Source organism: Monodon monoceros, unplaced genomic scaffold, assembly GCF_005190385.1.
Source record: "Monodon monoceros isolate NGI ecotype Baffin Bay Population unplaced genomic scaffold, NGI_Narwhal_1 Super_Scaffold_2, whole genome shotgun sequence".
Lineage (NCBI taxonomy): Eukaryota > Metazoa > Chordata > Mammalia > Artiodactyla > Monodontidae > Monodon > Monodon monoceros.
In genome coordinates, this window is record NW_021703776.1 from 46,160,125 (window position 1) to 46,186,599 (window position 26,475).

At 41.1% G+C, this 26,475-nt stretch overlaps 1 protein-coding gene across 7 annotated transcripts in view; it reads left to right on the plus strand.

Moving 5' to 3' along the window:
* Positions 1-26,475, plus strand: part of SLC25A13 (solute carrier family 25 member 13) — a 332,699-nt gene that overhangs the window by 211,756 nt on the left and 94,468 nt on the right. For 6 of the 7 annotated variants that reach the window (XR_003795231.1, XR_003795234.1, XR_003795232.1 and 3 more), the window contains 8 exons: positions 503-649; positions 2,684-2,822; positions 3,578-3,671; positions 3,891-3,975; positions 7,329-7,416; positions 7,896-8,054; positions 20,965-21,017; positions 22,380-22,460. Coding sequence is in view for 3 of the 7 variants with exons in the window: in XM_029233546.1 (XP_029089379.1) it covers positions 503-649; positions 2,684-2,822; positions 3,578-3,671; positions 3,891-3,975; positions 7,329-7,416; positions 7,896-8,054; positions 20,965-21,017; positions 22,380-22,460 (846 nt within the window). In the remaining 4 variants the exon portion in view is untranslated. The remainder of the gene's footprint in view (positions 1-502; positions 650-2,683; positions 2,823-3,577; positions 3,672-3,890; positions 3,976-7,328; positions 7,417-7,895; positions 8,055-20,964; positions 21,018-22,379; positions 22,461-26,475) is intronic. The other variant, XM_029233547.1, reaches the window with a different exon arrangement.

Consider the following 26,475-nt stretch of genomic DNA (forward strand, 5'->3'; position numbering starts at 1 on the left):
CTACCCCAAATACCAATAGTGTAGAGGAATAGCACATTCCTGAGCAGAGCCACCCTTTTCAATCTGCTGTTACATCACATGTGTGTGAACCAAGTTACCGTTAAAAATTTTTCTCTGTTCTTTGGAGAGAGGTTAATGTCCCTGTAGGTGTTTTTCCTTTGATCATCTGCACCCCCTAAGCAGGGTTTGTCCAGATCTTTGAGCCTGCCAAGCTTCATTCTAGGTTTTATTTTCCTTGTGTCTTTGGACTAGAGCAGAACATGGAAGTGATTTGGTTTCTTTGGGTAAGAAATTTAAGGAATGTACTTTCTCAAGACATGTTCACCAGTCTGAACAAAGTTCTCTCTTTGGAAGGAGATAACTTGGGAGTGCCACTGAACAAGTGTGGGGCTTAGTAAATCAAGATATAATGTATATATTTCTTCACCCCGATTTGAAATTGAGCAGTCATTGGTAGTAAATGGGAAACATAAATGAAGTATTTCACCTCCTTTGTTTGCAGGAAATACAATTGGAGCATGCGAAGCAAGCCTTTGTTCAAAGGGACAATGCCAGGACCGGAAAGGTCACAGCCATTGACTTCCGAGACATCATGGTCACCATCCGCCCTCATGTCTTGACACCTTTTGTAGAAGAATGTCTTGTAGCTGTAAGTTGTTTTTTAATTTCTATTGGAGTATAGTTGATTTACAATGTTGTGTTTGTTTCAGGTGTGTAGCAAAGTGAATCAGTTATACATATATCCACTCTTTTTTAGATTATTTTCCCATATAGGTCATTACAAAGTACCGAGTAGAGTTCCCTGTGTTATACAGTATGTCCTTATTACTTATCTGTTTTATATATAGTAGCGTGTATATGTCAATTCCAATCTCCCAATTTATCCTTCCTCCTAGGTTGTAACTTGCCATAATGAAATAGTTTATTCTACCTGGTGTAAGCTCAGTAAATAAGGGATTGTAAGAACAAGTCTTACAGACTGTGTTTAAACACTAACATTTTTTTATTTTCTTAGTGATATCGCATCCATTACCAAACTTACAGAGAGTGCTTTGCCAGTTTTAGTGGGTAGGTTAACTTGTTACCTGGATGATATGGACTATCTTAAAGAAATGTATTAACTGGCTTTTTTAAAAAGGAAAAACAGACATGTAATCACATATTAATTTGCTTTATATTTTGAGGTATGTCAAATGCTGATCTTTGCTTTTACCTGTTCTCCAAGGCAAAGTGGTTTTTGTAAACAGGTAGTGCGCATAGATGTATTTGAGGTGTCAGCAGAACAGGAACTCTAACCCTTGGATTCACTCATTCATTCAGCATGTGTGTGGAGGCGACACTGGCACATGCAGTGGGCGGAGGCTTGCTGTCCTGTGTCGTGGAGCTTCCCTCCTAGTGGATGTCCAGCCACTCTCCTCCTTCATGGACCCTGAGGGTGTCCTGGAACATTCTGTGGTGGTGGTTCCCAAGCCTTGATCACGGAGCTTAAGAATCATCAGGGATAGTTATTAAAAGTGCGGATTCTGAGGTCTCTTCCAAGCCTACCCATTCACCATCCACAGGTGGTAAGGTCCTAGAATCTAATTTCTGAGGCTTCCTAGGTAATTGTGATGATCCCCCAGATTTGGGACCCTTATGCAACGGTAACTCTTCCTTTGTTAATCCCAGGGAGAGGACTTTTTGAGTGTTTTCACCATCACCTGAGTTTGCCCCAATGCTTACCATAAGGGGAGCTTTTCATTCTTCCTCTTTTTCTTTCTGGTCTCTCTTTGGAGATGCGGTGATCTGACAAGGCCTTTTCCACTCCGGCACTGTGTTAATCTCGCTCCTTTTCTTGGCCCCCCCCTTCGCTATCCCAGCTCTCACATCAGCTATTTCAAACGAGTAGTAAGTGAAGATTTATGTGGTTGTTACCTTATAAAGAAGTGCTTTCCTAATAAAAATATTTTGCCTTGTTAGGGAAGGCAAGATATTTGAAACCTCAAACTGAAGTTCCATTCATAATGGACATGCTGTTTTCCTTGTCCCCATGAAGAAATATGGTTTCTTACAAATTCTGCTTATCAGAATTCTGACCAGTCTTAACCCTCATCAAAGTGTATGACATCTCATAATTTTACCATAATATGCTTGTTTGCTAGAAATCCTACCAATATAAAGTCTGTACTTAATGCTGACTTATTACTACTTATAAGCAACATGACAAATCATGATATTAATGTTAGATTGACCACTCTTCTTAGTATGTTTGTGTTAGTATAATAGAGTTTTGCATGTATAAGTATACACATGTGTACATGTGTATAATAGAGTTTTGCATGTCTAAGCTTTTAAGGATTGCTCATTAGATGAAATAAACAAACTTATAAAACATTTCCAATTGAAATTTGAACTCTGTAAATTACTACTGGTTCTGTTGTTATAATCCTACACATGTATTTAGTTTTCTAGGACTTTGTGGAGAGTACAAGTTCTGGTCATGATTAGTTGCAGTTACTTCTAAAAATCATTTATAGCTTTTTTTTAATGTGAAAGAAAAATGCTTATAAACATTTCTTTCTATACATGCTTTCTTGATTACTTCCAAAACTAGCATTTGATGTACATACTTCTGAATCTTCTTCATTCTATAAATGCTTTGTTTATTTTTCTTCTCCCCCCTCTTATTTTCAACTTATTTGAGGCTGCTGGAGGTACCACGTCCCATCAAGTTAGTTTCTCCTATTTTAATGGATTTAATTCACTCCTTAACAACATGGAACTCATTAGAAAGATCTACAGCACTCTGGCTGGCAACAGGAAAGATGTAGAGGTGACTAAGGGTAAGTGAGAATCTGAATTCTTGCCTGCAACTATCTTGGTGAGTTATTATTAGGGTAAAGAAGACAACCAGGAGTTTACGTTATAAATTTTTCTGTCCCACTGACACATATTAACCATATGGTACATGTGTGTTCTCCACCCTTAGATCAGACAAAACAATCTTCAGCACATTTTAAATAAACCCAAGACGGTCTTTGAATGAGGGAACCATGTAAAGTTTCTTAAATGTTTTCAAATCTTACTAAAACCTGAGCTAAATTGGCATCCTCTAAAGTGACCTTCAAAAGTACACAAGGAATTCCATAAACTTACACTGCTGACAGTGTGTGTTGATTGACAATCTCTGATCAAGATATCAGCATTTTAATGGGATTTTTTTTTTTTAAACAGAGAATTCCCTTCGGAATTCCACAGCTTCATTAATATTACGTCCTGGGACCTATGCATATTGAGTTTCATATCTCCTTCCTGGTTTTCCCTGACCCGCAATTTGAATGGCTTCCTGTGTCATTTATTCAAAGCCTTTGGATGACACCAAGGTTTTAGAGTCAATATTAGAGACGCTATTCTGTACACTCTTTCCAGATAAAGGAAAGAACTGCAAAAATTCTTACCCTATTTGGATTGACTTGAATTCTGCGACTGTTAATAATAAAGTTTGGTGATGTTCGCTCATTCCTGTGCCTTGAGTTAATGCTGCATTTAGCGGCTATTCCTTCTTGAATCTTTCCCTTTTAACTCTTTTTCCATACAGAGGAGTTTGTTCTGGCAGCTCAGAAATTTGGTCAGGTTACACCCATGGAAGTTGACATCTTGTTTCAGTTAGCAGATTTATATGAGCCACGGGGGTAAGTTGCTCTTTTTTTTTTTTTTTTTTTTTTTTTAATTAGCTTAATAAAGGGAGGTTAGGTGGGGTAGGAGGACCGCAGCAAACCTGGAGAAAAAGAAGCCATATTAAAGATGACTCTGAAATATGGGAAACAAGAAAAGAAACGTTTTAAAATTCCATAATGTAAATTTTAATAAATTTGTATTTTGTTGTTGCTTGTGTTCGCTTTTCCCTCTAGACGTATGACGTTAGCCGACATTGAACGGATCGCTCCTCTGGAAGAGGGAACTCTGCCCTTCAACTTGGCCGAGGCCCAGAGGCAGGTGGGTAACAGGGAGCACACTTGCTTCCTGGTGTTTCTTTGATAGGGTCACCCAACCCCTTTTCACGTGCAGTTGCCTTTTGGACACTGGTCTCTGACCTACCATTTCTTTGTTTTCCACCAAAAATCCAGACCATTTCAAAAGGCTGGAAAGAAATTACTTAGAGATGTTCTGAGAAACAGATAATTGGCATTTGCTTTTCCGGTGAAAGGTGGGGTGATTTCTTAACCGCCTTAGAAGCCTAACCCTTCCAGAAGAGGCAGAAGATCTTCTTCCCTCAATCTTGTGCTGGGAGAGGTGGGACTGGAGTCCCGTTTTGGTGTCACCGTCCCAGTGTCGTGTTGTGAAATGAAAGCTGGGCTCTGCCCCACAGAGAGGCACTTCATCAGGGCATCGCCCAACTGCCATGCCTGCCGGTTTTCTGAATATCAAAATGAGATAATTTTGTTTAGTCTGGAGTCATAGTTTGAAGGCTTTTAGACCTATTTTCTTTGTGAAAGGACTCATAAGTTATGTGGAAACAATTTGAGGAATGCTAAATTTTATTTTATGGTTAACAGAAACCAACCTCTTGAATTTGTGGAAGTCAGAAACCGAAGACCTGGGACCTCTTACATTTAACTCTTACTTGGCTTTCTATAGGTCAGGGTTATAGAATAAAAGCCTCCAGAGCATGTGTTGTGCTTACATGGTGTTTGTAAAATAAATCCACTCACAGACAAGCGTCGTTTTAGAAAAATACCTCCTTTAAGGCAAAGCCATCTCCGAATCCTGTGAGACTTAACAGTTTTTGGCTGGGAGCTCCGGGTCTGTACAGAGACGCCAGTTTGACCACAATGGGTTGATGCGGGCTGCATTTTTAGGACGGGCAGGCCTCGGGCCAGGACGCCCTCCTTTCAGCTCTTTCCCACCCGATGGCAGCGGCAGGTTTTGTGTGCAGCATGTAACTCAGAACGGTGGGTGTGCACTCAGTAAACCCTAACTAGGCACCTCTGGAAAACCAGCTGGCTGCCGTTAAAAGAGGAAGCCGATTTCCCCGAGTGCAGGAGAGAGAACTGTATAATCACGTGCAGAGGGGGAAGCAGCTCTGCTCTCCCCCGCTTTGATTTTTAAACAGTGCTTACCAGATGATTATCTCTTCGTCTCTGTGCTACTATCTCCTGTAGAAATTTGGGGATTAAGAAAAAGGAGAGAATTTTTTTTTTAAAGATTCCTCCTGTTCTCCAGCTGGCAGTGGTATCCCACAAGTTTTCCTCTGCGCACTCTGCAGCTTTTGAGAGTTTCAGATGATGGGTGCTTGTGGATCCTGGCCATGAAAGGGTTAGACGAGATTGATGAGATTTATAGCAGGAAATGATTGGCTGCTGCTTAGAGGTTTAGAGCAATGCACTGGGGGCTTGCCTGGAATATTCTTTACTATGTGAACCCCAGTGGGCCTGACAACATCGACAGTCTCAAGCAGTGGAGGTCATCTACCTGGTAGGCTAGGTGCCAACATTTATCCTCCACAGAGTGCGGGAGGAGGAGTCTGTCTTGTGTCGTTTTGTGAGCACGCCACATTTCTAGCTTTAGAAAAGTTAAATGAAAGTCTGGGATTAAATGAAAGTCTACCACTATCACTAACTCATTATTTTGTCTTTGGATGAGTTAGTGATAGTGGTAGATTCCTCCCCACGAACCTATTATTTTCAAAGTATTTTCACTCACTGTTTTGATGCCAGCACCTTTCTAAGTACTGCATATTTATATCCGTGTAAATAAAACAGTGCCTTTCTAACGGATGCATCTGTCAAAATGAAGTTACTATGGTTAACAGATATAGATGGAAATCATCCATCTATACGGAGATAGCGTTGGATGCACCCCATGGAATCTGCAGAAGAGATGTTTTACTTTCTTAAAGATGCATATTTCTATGTAAAGCTGTTTTTCAGTTAAATAACTTTGAAGGAGATTCCAAATTATCTCATTGTATTAGAATTGTGCTACATTGACAGCAACTAAAACTCAGTGGGTTGATAGCTGGGATTGGTCATTATTTTCATTGTTCACCAATCTTAATTATCGTGGTTTTGAAAAAACAAGTGTTACTGAATGTATTTATTCATTCAACAGGTATTTATTAAGCACCAGCTATATGCCACCCTCATGTGACAGCTCTGTGTGACATAAAATTGCTATTTTATTTATGTAGACAGAGAATGGAAATACTCTGAAATGTTCTGGCATCCAAAACACTGTAAGAATAATAGGTCAAAGGAACAATCATAATACAACAACTGACTGGCCTGAAGTATGAATTTAGAGAAGATGGACAAAAAAGGGGAGAAAGTATCAAATCACCTGTAGTACAACCACCTAGTTGTAGCCACTGTAAACATTTGGATATCTCTGGGTGGTGAGATAGCCAAAATGTTAGTGTTATTGTTATATGCATATACATACCGAAATAACTTTTTAAAAAATAGCATAGTCACACACAGTCTTTAACATTGCTTTTAAAAGATTATCATGAAACATTTTAAAAGGTAAAGAAAATCATACCATGAATACCTGTCTACTCACCATATTCTTTTTAGCCTGTTTTTGCTTTATAATACCTTATGAACACTTTTTCTGAGCATCAAATATCTTTTACAATATTGCTTTTTAATGACATACAATTTTGTTTTAAAGCTATAGCATTATTTTTAACCAGTCCTGCATTATTGAACATTTAGGTATTCTCAGAGTTTTTGCTCTTAAAACAGTACTGCTTTTTAATATTCTTGTAGCTTGATCCTTGTTTATATATATGATTATTTTCTAGCCTAACTTTTTATAAGTAGAATTGCAGGGTCAAAGTTCAGGTACATTTTAAGGGTTTTGGTGCGTATTGCCAAGTTTCCCTTCAGTTTATGCTTGATTAAATGGCAGATTTGAGAAGCTCTGTTTTTTTATCATCTCTTACCAGGTTGGATATTGCCATTAAACAAACAAACAAAAAACCCCCCAACCTACCAATTTGACAATTTGATTGATGAAGAATGATGTCTCATTAATGTTTTTAAATTTGTATCTCTTTGATCACTAATGAGAATTGAACATTTGAAAATGGGTTCATATTCATAACATTTTGGGGGCACATAACAGCTTTCATTATATTCAAACTTGATTTTAAAAATTAATAGCAATAATTACTTTTTATTAATAAGAACTTACAAAATCTAATCATACCTTCCTCTTTGACATTTTAGTTGTATCATGAGTTTAGAACCCAGTTGTAACTTTTAAAAAATAGTATGTGCTCATTTTTGTTCTGTCTTCCTTTCTGTCTCCTGTTTTCTCACTCTGCAATTCCTGTGCGTGCAAAGAAGAAGGCCACAGTCGATTCATCTCGACCAATTCTCCTACAAATTGCAGAGTCGGCCTACAGGTTTGGTCTGGGTTCTGTTGCTGGAGGTGAGTCATGGATGAGTGCAAATTTTTCATTTTTGTTATTCCTCTTTTTCCTCTGATTTTCCACCTTGAAATACTGAAGGACAAAGCCTCCTCTGGTCTTTCCCTGAGCTAGTTACCAGTCTGTATCTGTGTGATAGGATAATAGCAAAGGGAACTTTTTCCTCATACCTACGTCTGATCAGGGACTTAGAAGTGACTTTTTTCTATTATTTATCTGCAGACAGGCTTTCTAGAGACAGGTTAATAATGAGGTTAGGCTGTAGTGATGTGCTTTTTAAAATTTGAACTGTCTGTGATATCCTTTTATCGGGAGAGACTTGAATGAAAATCCACAGTTATTTATTAAGGGTGTAGAGAGTTTTAAAACTTATATATACAAAATTTGTTTTTTTCTTCCACATCTTCTCTTTGATGTTAACCAACTCCCCCTTTCCTCTGACCTTAATTTCTTCTGAAATATTGTTATTCCTTGATTTTAGCTGTTGGAGCCACTGCTGTGTACCCTATCGATCTGGTAAAAACTCGAATGCAGAACCAGCGATCCACTGGCTCTTTTGTGGGAGAACTTATGTATAAAAACAGCTTGGACTGTTTTAAGAAAGTGCTACGCTATGAAGGCTTCTTTGGACTGTATAGAGGTTAGTGCCATGTGCTAAATTCATGAAAGGGGAAATAGTAGTCAGAGGTTTGGTTTTTCCATCTGAATGCCTGAAATGTATTAGAGAGACTGTGTTAAAATGGAAATACAGCAGATTCTCAATTATCCATGCTAATGGGCGTAGGCTGGAGGCATCTAGGGCATGGCTAATCAAAACAGCCCATAATCTGAAAGCCATTTATATTGCTCTGCCATATGTTTTATTTCTTAAAAGTAATTATTTTCATAACCATCTCTAGTGAGTTTTTAAAAGGCTTGTATTGTTTGTGTTCTTGAACTAACTCTACTCACCACCTAACAGGGAAAGGCAGCTGGGGGACAGGACAGAGCCTACTTGGGACTAATGATTCTCCTTGAATATTCCACAAAAATGTCTATCAGGCCAGCACCCAGGGGTTCAGTGCAGCGCTCGTTCCTTGACTGTCTCTTTCTGAGTTAAGGTTGCCCCTTTCCCTTCCTCTGACTCTGAACCCAATGGAATTGATTCACATACCACTCTAGCCAGGCAGTCCTTTTCTATCCAGCTGCTTCTGTAATCATCTAAGGCTCATTAATCAACAAGAACAGTAGCAAGAAGTATGTCATCACAAATGGAAAGGATCCCACAGACCCTGACTGCTTGACCACCGGCACTGGCCTAAAGGACATGACTTAACTTCCCAGCCACTCCCTCTGTGATTGCCTTCTACAGAGAGAAGAGAAGTAACTGTATTTGCATCAGCTAAAATCCAGTATCGTGAGGCAGTTCCAGCTAAGCCACTTTGCCATTTGGCGACTGCAAAGCTGACGGGGTCTTCCCTCCCTTCCCCTACTAGGAGATAGTATTTAGTACTCTGCAGAGACAGACCTTGAAGCCGTGTAAGCAGCCGTGTAAGCCTGTGCCTCTAGGCCTCTTCTGCCATCTGCTGATTCTAGTCTTCCTCTTAAGCACCCAAGTTAAAAATAAAACAACAAAGACCCCTCTTGAAATCTCTCACCTTAGAAATGAGGAGGTTTCAAACCCCAGAGAAGTTCCATTTTGCAGGTTCTTTTGTGTAGGGAGATAACCTCCATCAAAGGCCTTTTGATCTTTCCTCTGCCCTCTTTCCCTCACCCCCTGCGTCTTCTCACAGTTGGGAAGGTCTTTGACCCCAGGTGATTGATGATGACCCTTACAGGGTCACTGCCTTTCATTTGAAATACTTTTCCCTCCTGGTGACAACAAACCTCGCAAATGAAATGTCTCCCGAAATGTCTCCCGGAGTAGTACAAGGTTAATGTCACAGTTCCTGCTTTGCAGTGATTCAGGCAAAGGCTACTACTACCTGTTCATGTGGGTTGTTTTCTGTGGGCAGAGCTTTGAGCCTCAAACCGGACAAATGTCCCAGCCTTGGCATTGCTTCACACACTACTTTTATGGGCTTCCCTTGGTGTTGGATTAAACGTCAAGGGTGCCTTTAGAATTGTGAGAAATAATTTTTGTCCTGCTGAATGCCTTTAACGTGCTTGTTTTGACCTGGTTTGTTTGAATTTTGAGTCCCTTCTCTTTCCTCTTTGACCACACCTGGTGGGTCTTGATTCTTGGTTGCATCTGGAATTCCTTCCTCAACCTATCCTTTTGACCCCATGGACAAAACAGCTTAAAGCGTACCTGAGTAGTGAGCTACTGTGGGCCGTCCCGTAAACCTCATGCTGTTTCAGTTATATCAGTGAGACTGGCAGAACTGGTTTTAACTCCTCAGGGATGGGGAGTAAGCCGGCCTGTCAGGCAGACATGGAGGCTCCCTTTGAACACCAAAGAGGCAGCCCCTCATCCTTTTCCTGGTTTAGAAAGAGCCATTTATCTAACCTGTTTTGGGTGCCTGATCCCTAAGGGGTTCTCTTGTCAGAGGATGATAAGTAGAGTGTGAATATAAGGTGATTAGTGCTAGGAGTCACCTGTCTTCATTTCTCCCTGACTTCTTATCTCTTCTAGTAGACAATTTTAGAGCAAAAGATGTGCTATAAAGCTTTGTTTAGTTTCTGTTTCGTAATTTGGATCTTGAGAGCAAAGAGGTGATTGGCAGTTTAGGCTTTTGAAAAAATGATATATGGTCTTGCTTCATAAATGAATTATTCCTATTCTTGATTGGTTGGGGACTAATTCCCTTTAGTGCCTTGCACATAGTCATTGATTAATAATTGTGTGTAACTGTATATTTGTAAATGCTTATCATTGGACAAGAGAGGGATCAGATGAAAACGGGAAACTATCATTACCAGCCAAAAATTATAATAGAAACAAAAAAGACCCCAACTATTTCTGAGAATCAGTATTCTAACCTTCGTGTAGAAGGTCAGGATATAAAACACCCAACATGTGATTCTTTGACGATAAATTTCTTATTAAATGTAATTTTGTTTAAAATTTTAATATTCCAGGGGAAAACAGTTAAATTTTAATTCTGAGAATTTAGAATTGCTGCTGTTCACACTCCACCTAGCAATACTTGAGAAGGTGACAGAGTACATCTCTAATTTATAAACATGTTTCAAAATATTGAGCCTGTTTTTTCCTATTATGGAATTTTGCTTAACATGTAATTTTTCTGCATCAAGACATATATAATTGCTAATATTTCCCGAAGAGTATAATTTGGGAATGTTGCATAAGTAAGTTCTCTCCCCTATTGTAAAGCTATCTTTATGTATATTTGGAGGAAAAGTTGGCAGTTGGCCCTGAAAGAAGGTGCTTGCAGCATGCATCCTTATTACAAGGTTAATGTAGCATCGCTCTCCCTCTCTTTTTTTTTCTTTCTTACAACAAGAATACGGAACTCTAAAGGAAGCGGTTTTGTATTTAGAAATAGTTCCCTGTGGAGCTCCGAGAGCGAAGGCTCTTTTTGAAGAACTCATTCGGCGCGAGTTGTTTTCCTCTGTCCTTTCTCTGGCAGTTGCCAGCATCTGTGCGCAGTCCTGGAAGTTATCCCATCATAAGCAGGGACCACATTTGAATCACGGCCCCGTCATCAAAAGGTGACAACAGCTATGGGGATTTTCAGCACTGTCTTCAGTTGATGCTGAGTCCTAGGAATTTTAGTGTTGTGAGTTGGTAAGGTCTTCTCTCCATGTTTCTGTGCAGCTCCCTGCTTCTTTGTCTCTCAGAGCCTCTTATCTTTGGGGGGTAAGTTTGGTTGTTAGAAGTGATCCCCTTAGAAATCCTATGAGACTGACTCTGCAACCCTTCTCTATAATGCAGACTACTTTCTTTACAAGAAAATTATTGATTTTCCTAGGTTTTTCTGTCATTTTTGAAATTCAGACCCTTTAGGCTAAGTCTATCTGTATCACAGGAAATAACACCCAAGAAAATCCAGATCTCCCTGAAGTCACTTGTAAAAGTCTTCCTCTATTTCCTCCCCAGTCTCCAGATTGATTTAATGCACTTAGGTGTTTAAAATCCTTAATGAATTACCTGACAGCTCATTTGGTTTGAATGAACTACATGACCAAACGAGTCAGTTATTGGCTAGCTGTAGACTTGGCATATCAAAGAGAAACAATTGATTGGGTAATCATCCATAATTAAATGCTCTTAACGTTCCAGGAATAACTAATTTCTGCCTCTAAATTTTTGCTACACTCTCCTCTCTCAGATGCTTCAGGTAATGAGATGAGTACCCTTAGAAATTGGAAAATGTTATGGGGAGGGAGGACCACGGGGAGAAAGATGGATTCAGGAGAAATACTTCCTAAAGGAAGGTTTTAGTTTTTATTTCTGTTCATGGGAAAAAAAAAGAAAATCTGCCAGAAAGGGAAATTAGATCACTTTGTGAATTAAACTTAATTTGGAGTACTACTTAGTCTTTGAGGCAGTTGGCAAAAAAAAAAAAAAAAAAAAAATTTTTTTTTTTTTAATCAGCCCATTGACCAGGCTTGCAGAGTTTTAAATGTGTCTATTTCGGGTTGTCTGCGTGATGCAAAAGCAGTCGTCTCCCATCCTGGAATGTTCTCAAGGTGACATCTAGAGGATATTGTGGCGATATCTCAGGAAGTTTTGTCAGATAGCTAGTTTAAGCTATGTCTCTTGGGTGGTTAATGGTTCTGTAGAAGGCAGTATCCAAATTATGTGGATCCACAGTGAGATTCCTTCTTGCTTAATTCTTGTAGATAAAAATAAGTTTAAAAATTCTATCACCAAAATAAAGCACTTGGAGGTTGTACAAGTCTATTTTGCATAACTAAGGAAGCCATGCATCTTGGCACAAACCACAGTGAATCTGTACACTGCACTGAGTCATGGTGTCCATTCATGTCCACCAAAGCTTCTAATGAGTGCAGAATGGTTTGGTTTAGGTCTTATTTTCCTGGCCAATTTCTGCACATTTTCATTTAGGGTGTTAAGTTGTGAGTAGATCAAAAAGCAGGTATTTGGTTATAGGAAATCAAGTGAAAATGAGCAAAAGATTTGGACAGTTCCTGAGCTGGGTAATCAAATCTCCAGAAATCTACCGTGAGCACAGAGCATTAAAAGGGGAGACTAAGGTGACACAGACTTGGAACTAAAGTGGGTGGGAGTATCGTCAGAGGCTTGAGAGGGCTGGATGAGAAAAATGATGAGCTTAGAAAATTGGGAAAGATGGAACTAGACATAACCTGGAGAAGAGAAGATTAATTAGTGAACGAATTAGTTCTAGGCCTCAAGAATGATAATTTATTACCAGCTATGGCCAATGCTGAGACTGAGACAAGGGAAATAGATTAAATCTCAGCAGCAAGGAAATTTAGATAGAAGAGAAGATAACCAAGACCCCGGAAGTTGCCATATACTAGAGTGAAAACCTGAAGGAGGAGAGGGTGTGATTCTTCTTCCCAATGACCTTCACTTCTAGAAATCCTCCAAATAGAGGAGTCACAGGAACCAAGGTTTTTCTAGACCATAACAGTATCATTCCGTCATGCTTTAACAATCGGTCTCCCAAAGGCATCTCCTGAGCCATAGCTAAAATAATAGATGGTTCTTGACATTTTGAGCAAAAATATTTAACCCAGATAAACAAGCATTTAAATCTTAATATCTGCCATGCCCCCAGCTCCACTGTACACTCAGCTTGGAGTGATATCCTGAGAGCTGGTGGAAATCTGGATAGTAACAAGGGCCATGAAAGGGGATAGTGTAGTTGGGAGAGGAGGGGCGTGCCTCATGTTTGGGGGCTGTGTGAGTCAAAAGCAGACAGACACAGGGGACGGGAGGGGCGGGGAGGGGGGGTGGGGGGAGAAGAAAGCTTGAACAAGTGAAGAGAGAAGGCCATGGAAATAGGAGCAGGAAGAAAAGCTGTGAGGCAGGGCACACAGGGTGCTGATAGCTCCAGAATAAAGGTTAATCTGATGTTGAAAGCAAGGAGGTCTCTCTGGGAAGATAGGGACAAGTGTAGGGGCCTCCGTGGTGAGGTCAGGAGGCTAAGAATTTAACATTGGAGGGGTCGCCTCTGGGTTGAAACTAGATAACATAGAAAAGTGCTAGATGTGGTTTCAGCTACAGCAATAGGAGTATTTTCTGCATTAATATCCCCTACCAAGCTCTACTGCCTGTCTCTGCCCTGGACTCCTTGGACGCTGTCTTACGTGCTTTAAGCTACCTTTCTCAGGGCTGGGCTGGCCACTCTTGAACTTGTTTTCTGTCTGACCTGAGACAGAAATGCTGCTTGAATGATGGGTTTCTCCCTTGCTGTGGCCCGACATCATCTGTGCCCCTCCGTGTCTTGTCCATTGTGGTCTGTTGGGACAGCTGCCGCATGGCGGTTACAGTTGTTCGTGGACCCTCAGCCCGGCTTCTGACCCGCTGCTTTCTCTGAGCCTCGTTCCCCAGTTGAGCCCTGACTCCCACTTGTCCACCAGGTTATAGTCTGCAGCTCAGCTCTGCAGGTCAGTGCCTTCTCCTGTGAGAGCCTCATATTCTCTGGAGAGAGAGACGTGGAGGCAGATGTGCGTGCCCACCACATAGCCGCCCTCCTCTTACTGTGTGAAAGGGCCCAGCCCTGCAGCCTGCTAGCCCAGCGTGAGCCGGCACCCAGAGAAAAGTTTCAGAACATTCTGGGCTGGAAAGAAATGCCTTTGCTGGCGCCATAAATCCACTAGAGTGCACAGGGAAAAGCTGAGCACTCCAGGGCCAAAGAGCCCTGCTTTGGGAGGCATCACGGACCCGAATTCAACTCAGTGCCACAGCACGGTCACCAAATAGTGACGGACTTGGGAGAAGCTGCTTAGCCTCTCTAGAGCCCAGTTTCCATGGAAGAAGGGGAGGATAGTGATGCTGATGAAGGTGAAGAACAGCAAAAAGACACCTCTGTAGTACTTACTATGTGCTTGGCACTCTTCTGAGGGTTTTGTATATATTAACTTGTTTCATCTTCGAAACTACCCCATGCACATGGTACTGTGTTTATCCCTATTTTACAGATGTGGAAACTAAGGTACAGAGAGGTTGGGTAACTTAACCACAATTACACAGCTACTGAATAACAGTCAAAATTCAAACCCAGCAGCCTGGCTCCAGACTCCATGCTCTTAAATTGCCCAGCTCTTCTACTCCTCAGGAGAAATTACATGGTAAAAAGTTGCTTATCATCAGAGGTTGAGAACTGGTTTAGTTCTTAACTGAAACATTTTATTTTAGCTTGAAAACATAGTTGAAGGTGTGGTGTTATGTCTGTACTGCTTCCTTATCTTTGCCTAAAGTAAGTGGTGCTGCTAGACACTGTCAGACCGCGTGTGCCCTCGCTGCTTGGCGACAGCTCTTCTAAGGATGGGCATAATGCCATGGCAAACAGCATTGTACTCCTAACCTACTTCCCTAGTTCCTATACTGCCATAGTCACCTAATTCCGGGCTGTGAGCATTATTCAGGATGAATTGCCTGTTGTAAGCAAGAGGATAATCAAGAGTATGCCTTGAACAAATAGGTAGAAAGAAACTTTCATCACCCTTTTTGAATACATAATATAGGTTGTGAACAGTGTCTGGCTCCTTGTATACATTTACTGATATCATTATCATAATAAACCGATGAGTCGTAATTGGCATCCTTGGTTTACTAATGAGGAACTTAGAGTTCAAAGAAGAATGTCCCCAAGATCACTCAGCACAAAAGAGGTGCAGACCTAGGATTCCCGCCTAGGTCTGTCTACCTCCGTGGCCCGTGCTCCAAGCCATTCATTTTGCTGCCGAGCCACTGGAAACAAATAGCTTTAATTAGGCCAGCATTATTAATGAGTTTCTTTCGTCGTCCCTTCTAACTCTGAGATTCTAGAATTATATTTCTAAAAACTTAGTAGCCCTCTGATCAGCACACTGCTCTCGGGAACTTCCTTTTGGGGGTTCTGTGTGAAGCCTACAGTGGAGGTTCGTGGTATGGGCTTAGTTCCCACACCTCCAGCTCAGTTCTTTCTCATTGGGTTGCATGAAGGTTGGGAGTCAGAGGGGATAGTGTGATTTATATCTCAACCCCATGAAATCTCAAGACAAAATACTGTATTAATATTGTACCCTGTAAATCTTTTCTCGCATTAGCAGCCTTCTGGTGAAGTTTGCCAAGGAAGCATTGCCATATGTGCTGATGGAGCTGAACTAAAATGAGAAGATTAGAAAACTAACCACACTAATAAATTTCATTTGAGGCAGTTGGAAAACAGACTGCTGTTTTGACAAGTTAGAAACAACGCACACATCCATTCTCTGTTTCTAATGGTTAAAATGAATTTCCAGAATCCAACAGAAACATCTTGTATTAGAAGCCTAATTTTTCTGCTGAGTTACCCAGACGTCAAACATACATGTGCTTTAAACTCCAGTGTGATGGCGTTGAAGTGCCTTCACCAGACTGGCTGTTTTAAAGCATTACCGAGCCACACTACCCTTCCTCCCTCTGAGGTCAAGGAACCGGGAGGTTTATTGAAATTCCCACCTCTCTGACTTTCCTTGTCCTGCATGTCAGGGCCCCTCCCCTCCCAACGGGCATTTGCCCACAACTAATGGTGTCAAGGCCCACATCTCTCCTGGCTCTCAGATTGTCATCCACAGCTACCCTTTGTTCCCTAGTTTGCCAGGGTTGTCACCACAAGAATGGTACTTAGCCAGTACCTCACTGAGTGCCAGCATCTGGCCCAGGTCTTAGGAATGGATTTGTACTTTGGTTTTGTTCTTACTGGGTTGAAGTTACTCATTTAATACAGTGGAACTCAGGGCCTTAGATTAAATTACTTTAACCTCCTAATTACTCTTCGTGCCTTGGGTCTCTGCCCTTACCATCTGTCCTTCACCTGCCTCCAGAACTTTTTACTTTTTGAACTTGACTCTTTAAAAGCCACCCCATGTGTCTACAGAATTTTTTCCAACCCCCTTAGTGTAGCCTGAGGAGAAGCAGTGCAGTATACCGGCCAGGAGCACCCCCTTAGAGCCAGACCACCTAGGGTTGAACCCCACTGCCCCACCTAACAGCTGAGCAACCTTGGGCAGGCTCCGAGAAGTCTGCCTCAGTTCCTCATCTGTTGATGGGATAAAAATAACATGTGCTGAGTTATTGTTATTGACTACTTGTGGCGTAGATTAAATGTGTTGATTCACATAAAGCACATAGAGAAGTGCCTGGCATGTACTGGCTGTAGTCCTTATCGCTGCTACCATTGTTTATTACAATGTCAGTGTTCTCACCACAGCCTCCAGTGACCTCGCCCTCACCCTGACTGTGCCACGGTCTTGAGAAATTTTGGTGCCTTTTCACGCTCTGTCCCCTCTGCCTGGATCACCTTGCCCTCTGTTCTACTCATGTCTCTCTTCTCCAGTGAACCTCTGCTTATCCTTAAAGAATCAAGTTAAGTATCTCCTCTTCTTTGATGCTTTCCTCCCTCCTGCAGGCAGAATAACTGGTTCTCTCCACTGTGTTCCCATAGTACTTTGGTGCCCCGGGGCTGTGATACTCAGCACTCTGTTTTTAGGTGATGTGTCTCCTTTCTGGCACACAGAGACACCTAGGGCTCCCTTTTCTTCTAAACTGACACCGGCTCCAGGGGATGCCACAGACCTTACTATGTTCATCCCAGTTTCTTCCAGTACCAGGCACAGAAAGCATTTGGTAAATGTTTGCTGAGCAAATAAATATTTGCTGCCCTATATATAGTCTTAAAAGCAGGGTTTTCTCTATTGTTTTGTTTTGCTCTCTGCTGTTCACAGTGCATTACTAAATTTATAGTGAGAAATACAAAACTCGATAGCTTAAAAGGCTGGCTGAAGTGATTGCATCTAACGCTCTAGTCACTTGGCTCTGTGGGCTGTTTTTTATTAGTCATTTAAAAACACCATCACAGGGTAGTTAAAGAGACAAGAGATTATCATTTAAATCACAGTGCTATCAACCCATCCATGGCTTGGTCTACAATTTAATGATGAGAGTAATACATCTAGCAAGTAAATATTTAACTAAACATTTTGGTACTTGACCTGAATGCAGAGAGTAGAATGGAAATTGTAAATGTTAAGATGTAGTTTAACCAGCTTATCCCTGAATTTTACTGGTAGAAATTAATGTTGTACTTTCATAAAGTAGTAATAAAGCCTTTCTCCTCTTAGATGTTATCTCATGGTATAAGCAAAGGATTAATAAGTGAGCATAGTTTAGGAGGAGAGAATTCTTACTTTGAATAAGAACGTTTGCTTTGCCCAGATGGGTCCATATTCACATTTTCTGTGCTGTTTCGGTTCATTTAGATTAAAAAGAGTATAGCCCCCGGGCTTCCCTGGTGGCGCAGTGGTTGAGAGTCTGCCTGCCGATGCAGGGGACAGGAGTTTGTGTCCCCGTCCGGGGAGATCCCACATGCCGCGGAGCGGCTTGGCCTGTGAGCCATGGCCGCTGAGCCTGCGCGTCCGGAGCCTGTGCTCCGCCACGGGAGAGGCCACAGCAGGGAGAGGTCTGCGTACCACAATAAAAAAAAAAGAAAAGAAAAAGAGTATAGCCCGTACTCAAGCTAGCAGAAGCATATGGGAACTTTTGGTAAGAGTTCACATGAGAGAGAAGGAAATCTGAGATCTCATAGGGATCCCAGGGCAGGAGTTTCACTGGAATCTGGCCTCTGTGGGACCGGAAGATGGTCAAGGCCGTCCCTCCCACCTGTGCACCTTTCATGGGCTGTGTGTTTTCTCTCTCTCTGGTGTCTCCATTCTATTTGCTACACATTTTCTCCTGCCAGTCTTCTTCCTTTTCGTATCATAGTTGCTACTTCCTTGTGGCATTATCACACACATGTCTTCAACTGGCCACTTTCCCCACTCCATCTGGCACCTTCTCAGTTTGTGCCTTTGTGCTGACTGACTCATCACCTTTGAGAACTCTGTCACGCTCCTGGGAGAAGGGTCCTGACTGGGTAGCTCTACTCTTGGTGCCAGGTCGCAGGGCCCAGGTTGCTGAACTCATTGGCTGTACATCTTTTAGGTGTCTTGCCCTTGGGGATGAAATAGGCTCAAAATATGGCCGCCTAGAGAAGATGTTGCAAACCCAACTGTTCATAGGATCCAAGCAGCTTAGTTATATCAGTGAACAAATGAGGCTGGTTGTGAAAGGCAAATACACATTTGCCTGTCAGGCAGAGGACAGAGTTGGGTGTTGTCTAAAGGCATAGACTCTTGAGGAAGATGGCTTAAATTTGAATCCCAGTCTCACTATTTATCATCTGGGTAACTGAGAACAAATTACTTAATCTCTGTATGCCTCAGTTTCCACTCTACAGGGTGGTTTTAAGGATTAAATGAGTTAGTAAAGTGCTTTAAATGGTGCCTGACACATAATAAAAAATATGTTGGCTGTTTTTAGAGGAAATTTTGATTAGAATCAGCATCCCTATCATTTAGTTTTACAATGAAATGAGCTTTCTCCAATTCTGCCTAAAACATGAAGCTGTCTTGGTCTATTTAGTTTCTCCCTTTTTGTAAAGCCATAAGCCCAGAGATATTTCTCTATTGTGAGGATATCAACAGAGCAAGAAATGATGAACGATAATTGGCACTTGTCCTTATTGCCATGCTGGCATTAGGGCGTGGCGGGGACCTTGCTGAATTGATGCTTGGGTCTTGTATAGAGGGCAGAGCCTCGCCCAACTGGAGATAGATTGCTGTGATGTCAGAAGGAGGCCCAGAGCTGTCAGATCCATTAATCAATCAGTTGATCAATCTAGTCATCCATTCAGCCATCTATCTATCTATCTATATAATCTCAAATTATGTTTAAAACCTATACTACTCAGCAAAACACATCTGCAAGCTGGATGCACACATCCCTCGAGCTAGTGACTTTTGGCTGTAGGCTGTTTCTTTAAGAAGATGATGTGGGGCTTCCCTGGTGGTGCAGTGGTTGAGAGTCCGCCGATGCAGGGGACACGGGTTCGTGCCCCCGTCCGGGAAGATCCCACATGCCACGGAGCGGCTGGGCCCGTGAACCATGGCCGCTGAGCCTGCGCGTCCGGAGCCTGTGCTCCGCAACGGGAGAGGCCACAACAGTGAGAGGCCCGTGTACCGCAAAAAAAAAAAAAAGAAGATGATGTGGGCAGAGCTAGTCTCTCCAAAGAGGCTGAGGGTAGACCTTTTTTTTTTTTTTTTTTTTTGGGTGGACCTTTTAATATAGCGAATTAGGAAAGTGTACTTACTGGTGACGGATAACACCATGAAGACCCTCCCAAGGACAGCAGCATGACACGGCAACAGTATATTCTGATCCTTGGGGTTCGCTTACTGAGTGTTTCCAAGGAAAGGCATCTGTCTTTGATTTGATTTTCTTAGAAAGAACAGATGAAAAAGGTAACTTTTTTTATTTAGTTCAAATATGTAGGTCCACTACTGTCATAACTGCCTTTCCTAGAAGTGGCCCTTTCCTGTCAAAGACCACACCTCCTCCTGTGCCCTGATTCTTAATTTCCATTCCACCTATCGTGTCCAAAACTGAGCTCGGCCGTCTTCATCTGTACCAGGTGTTAGTGCTAAAAACTGAGCTCTAGCAGTCAGAGCCAGTTACAACCCCCCCCCCACACACACACCCCACACACACCCCACATGCACACACACACACACACACACACACACACACACACACACACACATCCATCACTATACCCTGTTTTCTGTGCCACATCCAGAGTGGTCTTTTAAAAATATGAAGTAGCACATCACTGTCCTCCTAATGGAAACCCTTCTTACCTAACTTGGAGTATATTGGGCTTCGGGGTCCTGGTCCGCAGCGTGGCATCAGGCCCCACCTGTGCCTCTCCCTGTGCCTGCCTCCTGCGAGGTGATGTACTGAAACTCTCCCTCATTTTTGAGCACACCAGGCTTGTTCCCACTCTGCTGTTTTTGCCCTGTCTGTTGCCCTTCCTGAAATGCAATGCATGTTTCCCCAACTTTTTCAGCAAGGCCTCTCCCTTCCTTCTATCTGAGACCAGTCCGAGGGAGCCTCGTTTGTCTTGAGCTTGTCACAGAGTCATAGTTGCTAAATGTATGAATGGCTGAACCGTGGGCAGTGTGTTGGGGGGGGGGAGGAGCTGAGAAAGGCGTTAGAGAAAAAGAGTATTTTCACTAAAGTCCACTGATTTAAGAGGTGGGAGGGAAAAAAGCAAATCTGTGGAATAATGAGATTTCCTGTATCACTAACACTGTTGATTTACCCAATGTGCAAACGATCCAGAACGTGAGGGGGAATTTACTCAGGCCTGATGTAGCTCTTAGACATTAGTACCTAAGCATTCCATTTCAAGTATTCTCGTTCAAGGTAAGAACAGAAAGCGGCAACAAAGATTGCCCCAGTTTTGACATTGTGATCCCCCTCTTTAGAGCTGTTGATGTGTTTAGTTAATGTTAATTTATTTAATATGCTTCTACTTCTTGTTGTTTTTCAGGTCTGTTGCCACAGTTATTGGGAGTTGCCCCAGAGAAGGCCATAAAACTTACAGTAAGTCTTTTGATTTGATGCTTCAGATGAAGGGAGTTTGCACACACTCAGGAATCTAGCAGAGATTCTTATGTGAAACAGCAGGTCTGTGTTTCCTCAGAGGCGCTAACTGATTTGAACATAGAGATGCTCACCACACATAGCTTTTTATTATTCGCCATTTAACAGTGAACATCTGAAAATGTGATAATATACTTGAGCAAGGTTTTGGGTGGTTGCCACCACCATCGTCATCGTCATCATCACTATAGTAGTGGCAGCAACAGCAGCTAAATTTCTTTCAGTACCTACCATATTAGGTGCTTTCCATGTATTATCTGATACTGTTTTAATCTCAAGCAAGGTGTGACCCACAGTTTACAAGTCAGGAAAGTGAGGCCCACGGGGATTAAGTATTCACGTGTGTTTGCACAGGTCATTAGTAGGAAGACTAGAATTCAAAACCAGATTTTTCTGACTCCAAAACATATTGTTCAAGTACACATGCTATTTACAGAATTTGTGTTCGGGGTGTATTCCGTACACATTTGCCGAAGTGACATGTTTAGGGGTCTGAGTTCTAGTTTAAGTTGATCCTCCATCAATTGGTTCTTCAGTGCCTGACTCCTGTCTGACAGGTGGTAAGTATTCAGTATGTATTTGTGCAATGGATAAATAATTGCATTTTCATCACCAAGGTCATAAAGTCCCAGAAAGTTAAACTTTACTTTTGGATTGGACTGTGTAGCATTGGTGCTGAAATTCTTCTTTTACCATCTTATTATGTGACCTTGGGACAGCTAATCTTTTGATTGATCCTTAAAATTGCTTGTAGTACATACCATTTTGAGAATGTTATACTTAATTAATTAACTAATGCTTTTGATATTCTCTGAGAATCCTTGAGAAGTTTTTTAAATACTGAATTTCTACTAAGCTAAAAGATCCGCTCAGCCAAATTTGTCTCGATGATGCTGTTTTAGATTAAATCTTGTTGGAAGACTTGAAAGTGATTTTTTAATCAAATCCTATAAAACAGTTTTTAAGTTATAAAATGTATGTTTTAATTTTGTCTCTGTTGTTAATATGTCTCTCTTTTTATGCTATTGTAATGGCAGGACATATTTGAATTAAGCTTGTAAGCCACCTCTCTTAATTGTTTTCTCTGTGAACCATCAGGAATACGTATTTATATATTTTACCTTTCAATAACTATGTATATGCTATTAAGAGCAAACTCTTAAGATACTTCATTTATTCAGTTTATGATTACTCCAATACAGTGACAGAGAAAAGTAACATTTATTTACAGTTGTATATTTGTATGTGTTTAATGGCTTTCTCTATATTTTTCATCAGCTTCTATAAATATTTTTCTTCCAGGTGAATGATTTTGTGAGGGATAAATTTACGCGCAAAGATGGCTCAGTCCCACTCGCAGCAGAAATTCTTGCTGGAGGCTGTGTAAGTACCTTTTGCGGATATCTACATTGAAAAGACTTGTTTGACATACATATCACGACCGTGCTACACAAGTGTGGACTAAGGCTTCTGTTCACCACAGGTCCTGTTCAAGGGCAGAGTCTACTAGGGCACCTCGGCTTCTCCTAGACAGGCGGACCACTCCTGAGGTGGAAGGGTAAACGTCTCTGGTCTTACTGCCTGTTAAGTCATGCCTGTTAAATTCGCCATTGCTAGCAGTTGGTTCTGCAGGAGAAGCCATTTGTGGCAGAAGTGTTTGACCTTTGAACAGATCTTTGCTAACCTATTCTAGAGTTTATTTTTCATACATTCTTTCCTCATGGCACCCTCTGCTGGGTCAGGCACTGAAATTTGTAGTTTGAAGTCAGCAACCATAGCTCTCTGCTTTGCTTTACTTCACAAATGCCAGCAACTCTTCAAGTTTCCCAGTGCTTCCAGGAGAAGGATGTGGGAGGTGACTGGCTGAGTGCGCTCCGCATTGTCAAAAATGCTTAGAACGAGTATTTCTTTATATGGATGAACAATCTGCATCTTGTTCTTGAGCTCAGCAAAACATCATGTCTTGTTTTATTTCATGTACAGGTTTGTTCACGTGAATGTAAATACCTTACGTAAGTTAGACTCTTAAACAAAGACTGGTGCTATTTAAAGATAAGGTTGGTTAAATAAATGGTCTTTGATCACTAGGGCAATAAATATTGGTATATTTTCCATCTACACCTGTGTTTCTTGTAGAAAAGATGAGGTCACTTTTTTTTTTTTTTAATTCACTTGTTCTGTGCAGGAAATGGTGTTCATAAAATGATCTTTTCTTGAGAAGTCCTTGAGTTTAGAAGTTGGGAAAACACCCGAGAATATTAAACCTTTGTCTGGAGAGGGCTTATTGTCCTAACATTGAATGGGGTTCCCTGAACGTAGCAGGAGCTACAGAGTCCTAGCTCCTGGTAATTCTTAAGAGATGGACGGAATTTGGCTACAGCCTGACTTTCTGTTTGATCACTGACCTGTCAGAGACAGCCAGGTAAGATCCCCTTGTCCTGTAACTTTAGGAGCATTCAGGATGGAAAAAGGGAGCCTTTAATGTCCTAAATAAAAAGGGCACACAATAATAATCCAGAAGAATATTAGGAGTTGCAGAAATGGCTCTTGCCGGTAAGTACTCGTCCTTTAAAACAACTGTAGTTTCCAGTTGAATAACTAGATTTTCTAATTTTCAATAGGTATAACCATGGGCTATACCTAAGTCCATCCTTGAAGCTATTACAAGGGTCCCGAGAGAGTAGGGCATTTCAGTAGCTCAGGTGGGTTTCTTTGTTTTTTAGAAGTCAGGTTTTAAACTTTCTGAAAAGACATGATTACGTATCTCTGTAAGAATTTAAAATGGAAAACTAACTATGTGATACTACTCAAGATTTTGGCAATAATCTTGAGGTTATTTTCTTTTTAATGAAAGCATTTTGCCTGCACACAGCCCTGGGTGCCAAGGAGATTGGTCGTGGCACGTATCGTCTGCTGTAGGTGGTCTTGTTTTCTCGTATGTGGTCGCCCATTCCAAACACAAAGCACCGATTGGCATCAGACGCGGTGCCTAGTTATTGCAAAGTGGTGCAGCCCTTTTCAAACCTGATCTAAACACAGGCTTTAGAATTGGAGCCACTGGGGCTTTACAGCTACTTAAAATATCTGTGAAATGAGGTTTGCCATCCTTCATCTCAAAGGTGGGGAGTCAGTGGTCCTCAGTGTTTCAAGTCTCCTGTTTTTGACTCCCCCCTACTCCTCCCTCCCCCCGAGTCATTGCTTTGAGAAGTAAGTTTATTTTTCAGGTAAACAATTCTGTTGGTGGCAAACAATCCAGGTCCTTTAGATCTCTGAGTAGTGGGATGGCTGGTGCCATTTCAGCATGTGTTTTTAAAGCAGTAGCAGCATCTTTCTCTGCAGGCTCTGGCAGAGATGTTGTCCCTGTCGTTCAGAGCCAGTCACACATCTCCTTAGAGAGTCCTTGTGAGTACCTCTGCCTCACTGTCCAGTTAGGACTACAGAGGGTTTAAAAGGTACTGTTGCATGGGCAGTTCCCCTTAGTTCACCCAATTGCCAGGCATTGCCTTTTAAGTCCCCGGGGAGCTCACCTTACTTTATTATCACCAAGAATTAGGAATATGGCTAACTTTTGCACTTATAACCTCAACTGCTGATTTCTTTGAAGATGGATTTTTTGTTTATTTTATAATCTGTTTTCTACAAAAACAGGGAAAAGATGCAAGGAGGTCCTTGTCTGCTAACCTTAATCGTCTCCTAGCTAAACTAAGGCCTGTTTTATTATTTTTTTTCTTTAGAAAAACAACAAGAATGATAGTAAATTTGAAGGAAAATGTTGGAGGAAAAAGAATAAAATTGATCTCATTCATTAATTTTTGATATGATGAAATCTGTGACTGAAGAGCTTAAAAAACTCTTGTTAAATACTCTTGTTTCATTGGTGTATGTAAAAGGATGAATCTAGCATTAAACTTACTTTTTGCACTAGTTTAGAGCACTATTAAAAATTTGACCAGTTTTCTGAGCATTTTTGTAGATTGACACTTAACAGTGGTGATATATTCAGCACAGCTCAAGGCTACACTAGGTGCCAAGACTGGGGTTTATAAACTCTCATTCTGAAAGGTGTCTTGTGGTTTGTGTTTTCTACATAAGTTGGTTTTCTACTTTCTGAATTAGACTAGGAGTTTTAGGAGTTTTGACAACTTGTTTGACAACAGTTTTGACAAGTTGTAGGAGTTTAGGTCTTTGACAAAGACCTGGAGCCTCAGGTGTCCCTGCACAAGAGCTCAGCCCTGGAGGGAGATGTGACTTAGGGTGGTCACTGTCAGCAACGGTGGAGGCTCCCAGTAAATGGGGCAGAGGACAGAGGGCCTGTCACCACTACCCATCTCCAGTTAGGTTCCCAGTGACTTTAAACCTGACATGTTACCTCTGAGTACGTTGTTGTGATTGCAGTGTTGCTGCTACTTTAAGAAAAAATAACATGTAATACCATGTGGTCTGTAGGTTACAGTCCTTAAATTCTACAAAGTAAGTCTTCTATGCCTTTAGTGGAATAGAGGGTTGAACCCCTGGGGGCACTGGGATCTTCAGTTTTTGATCCTTTGATCTTAAGGTTGTCCAATAAGGAAATACAAATGGTGCCACGACTGGTTTCAGGGAAGATATAAATATGATTAATTTATTTGGCATGAAAATCTACATTGAAATGAAAAGAAAAGAAATGATATTTAGTGGGTGGAAAAATATGTCAAAAAAGGATAAACCTCTGTCTTATAAAGCTTGTATTTAGTAAAAATTATTTGTGTACCAATAAAAATTAATAGTATTCCGTAATAATTTTTGGAAACACAAGTGAACATGCTTCCTGAACAACAGTCCTTTGATAATGGATCCACTGTATTTTTCTTTCTTTTTTATTTTAATTTTATATTGGAGTATAGTTGATCAACAATGTTGTGTTAGTTTCGGGTATACAGCAAAGTGATTCAGTTATACATGTGTCTATTCTTTTTCAGATTCTTTTCCCATTTAGGTTATTATAGAGTATCACGCACAGTTCCCTGTGCTATACAGTAGGTCCTTGTTGGTTACCTATTGTAAATATAGTAGTGTGTACATGTCAATCCCCAATTTCCAATCTGTTCCTCCCCTCTGGTAACCATAAGCTCCTTCTCTAAGTCTGTGAGTCTGTTTCTGTTTTGTGAGTAGGTTCATTTGTATCTTTTTTTTTTTTTTTTTTTTAGATTCCACACATAAGTGATATCTTATGATATTTGTCTTTCTCTGACTTACTTCACTTAGTGTGATTATCTCTAGGTCCATCCATGTTGCTGCAAATGTCATTATTTCATTCTTTTTAAAGACTGAGTAATATTCCATTGTATATATGTACCACATCTTCTTTATCCATTCATCTGTTGATGGACATTTAGGTTGCTTCCATGTCTTGGCTATG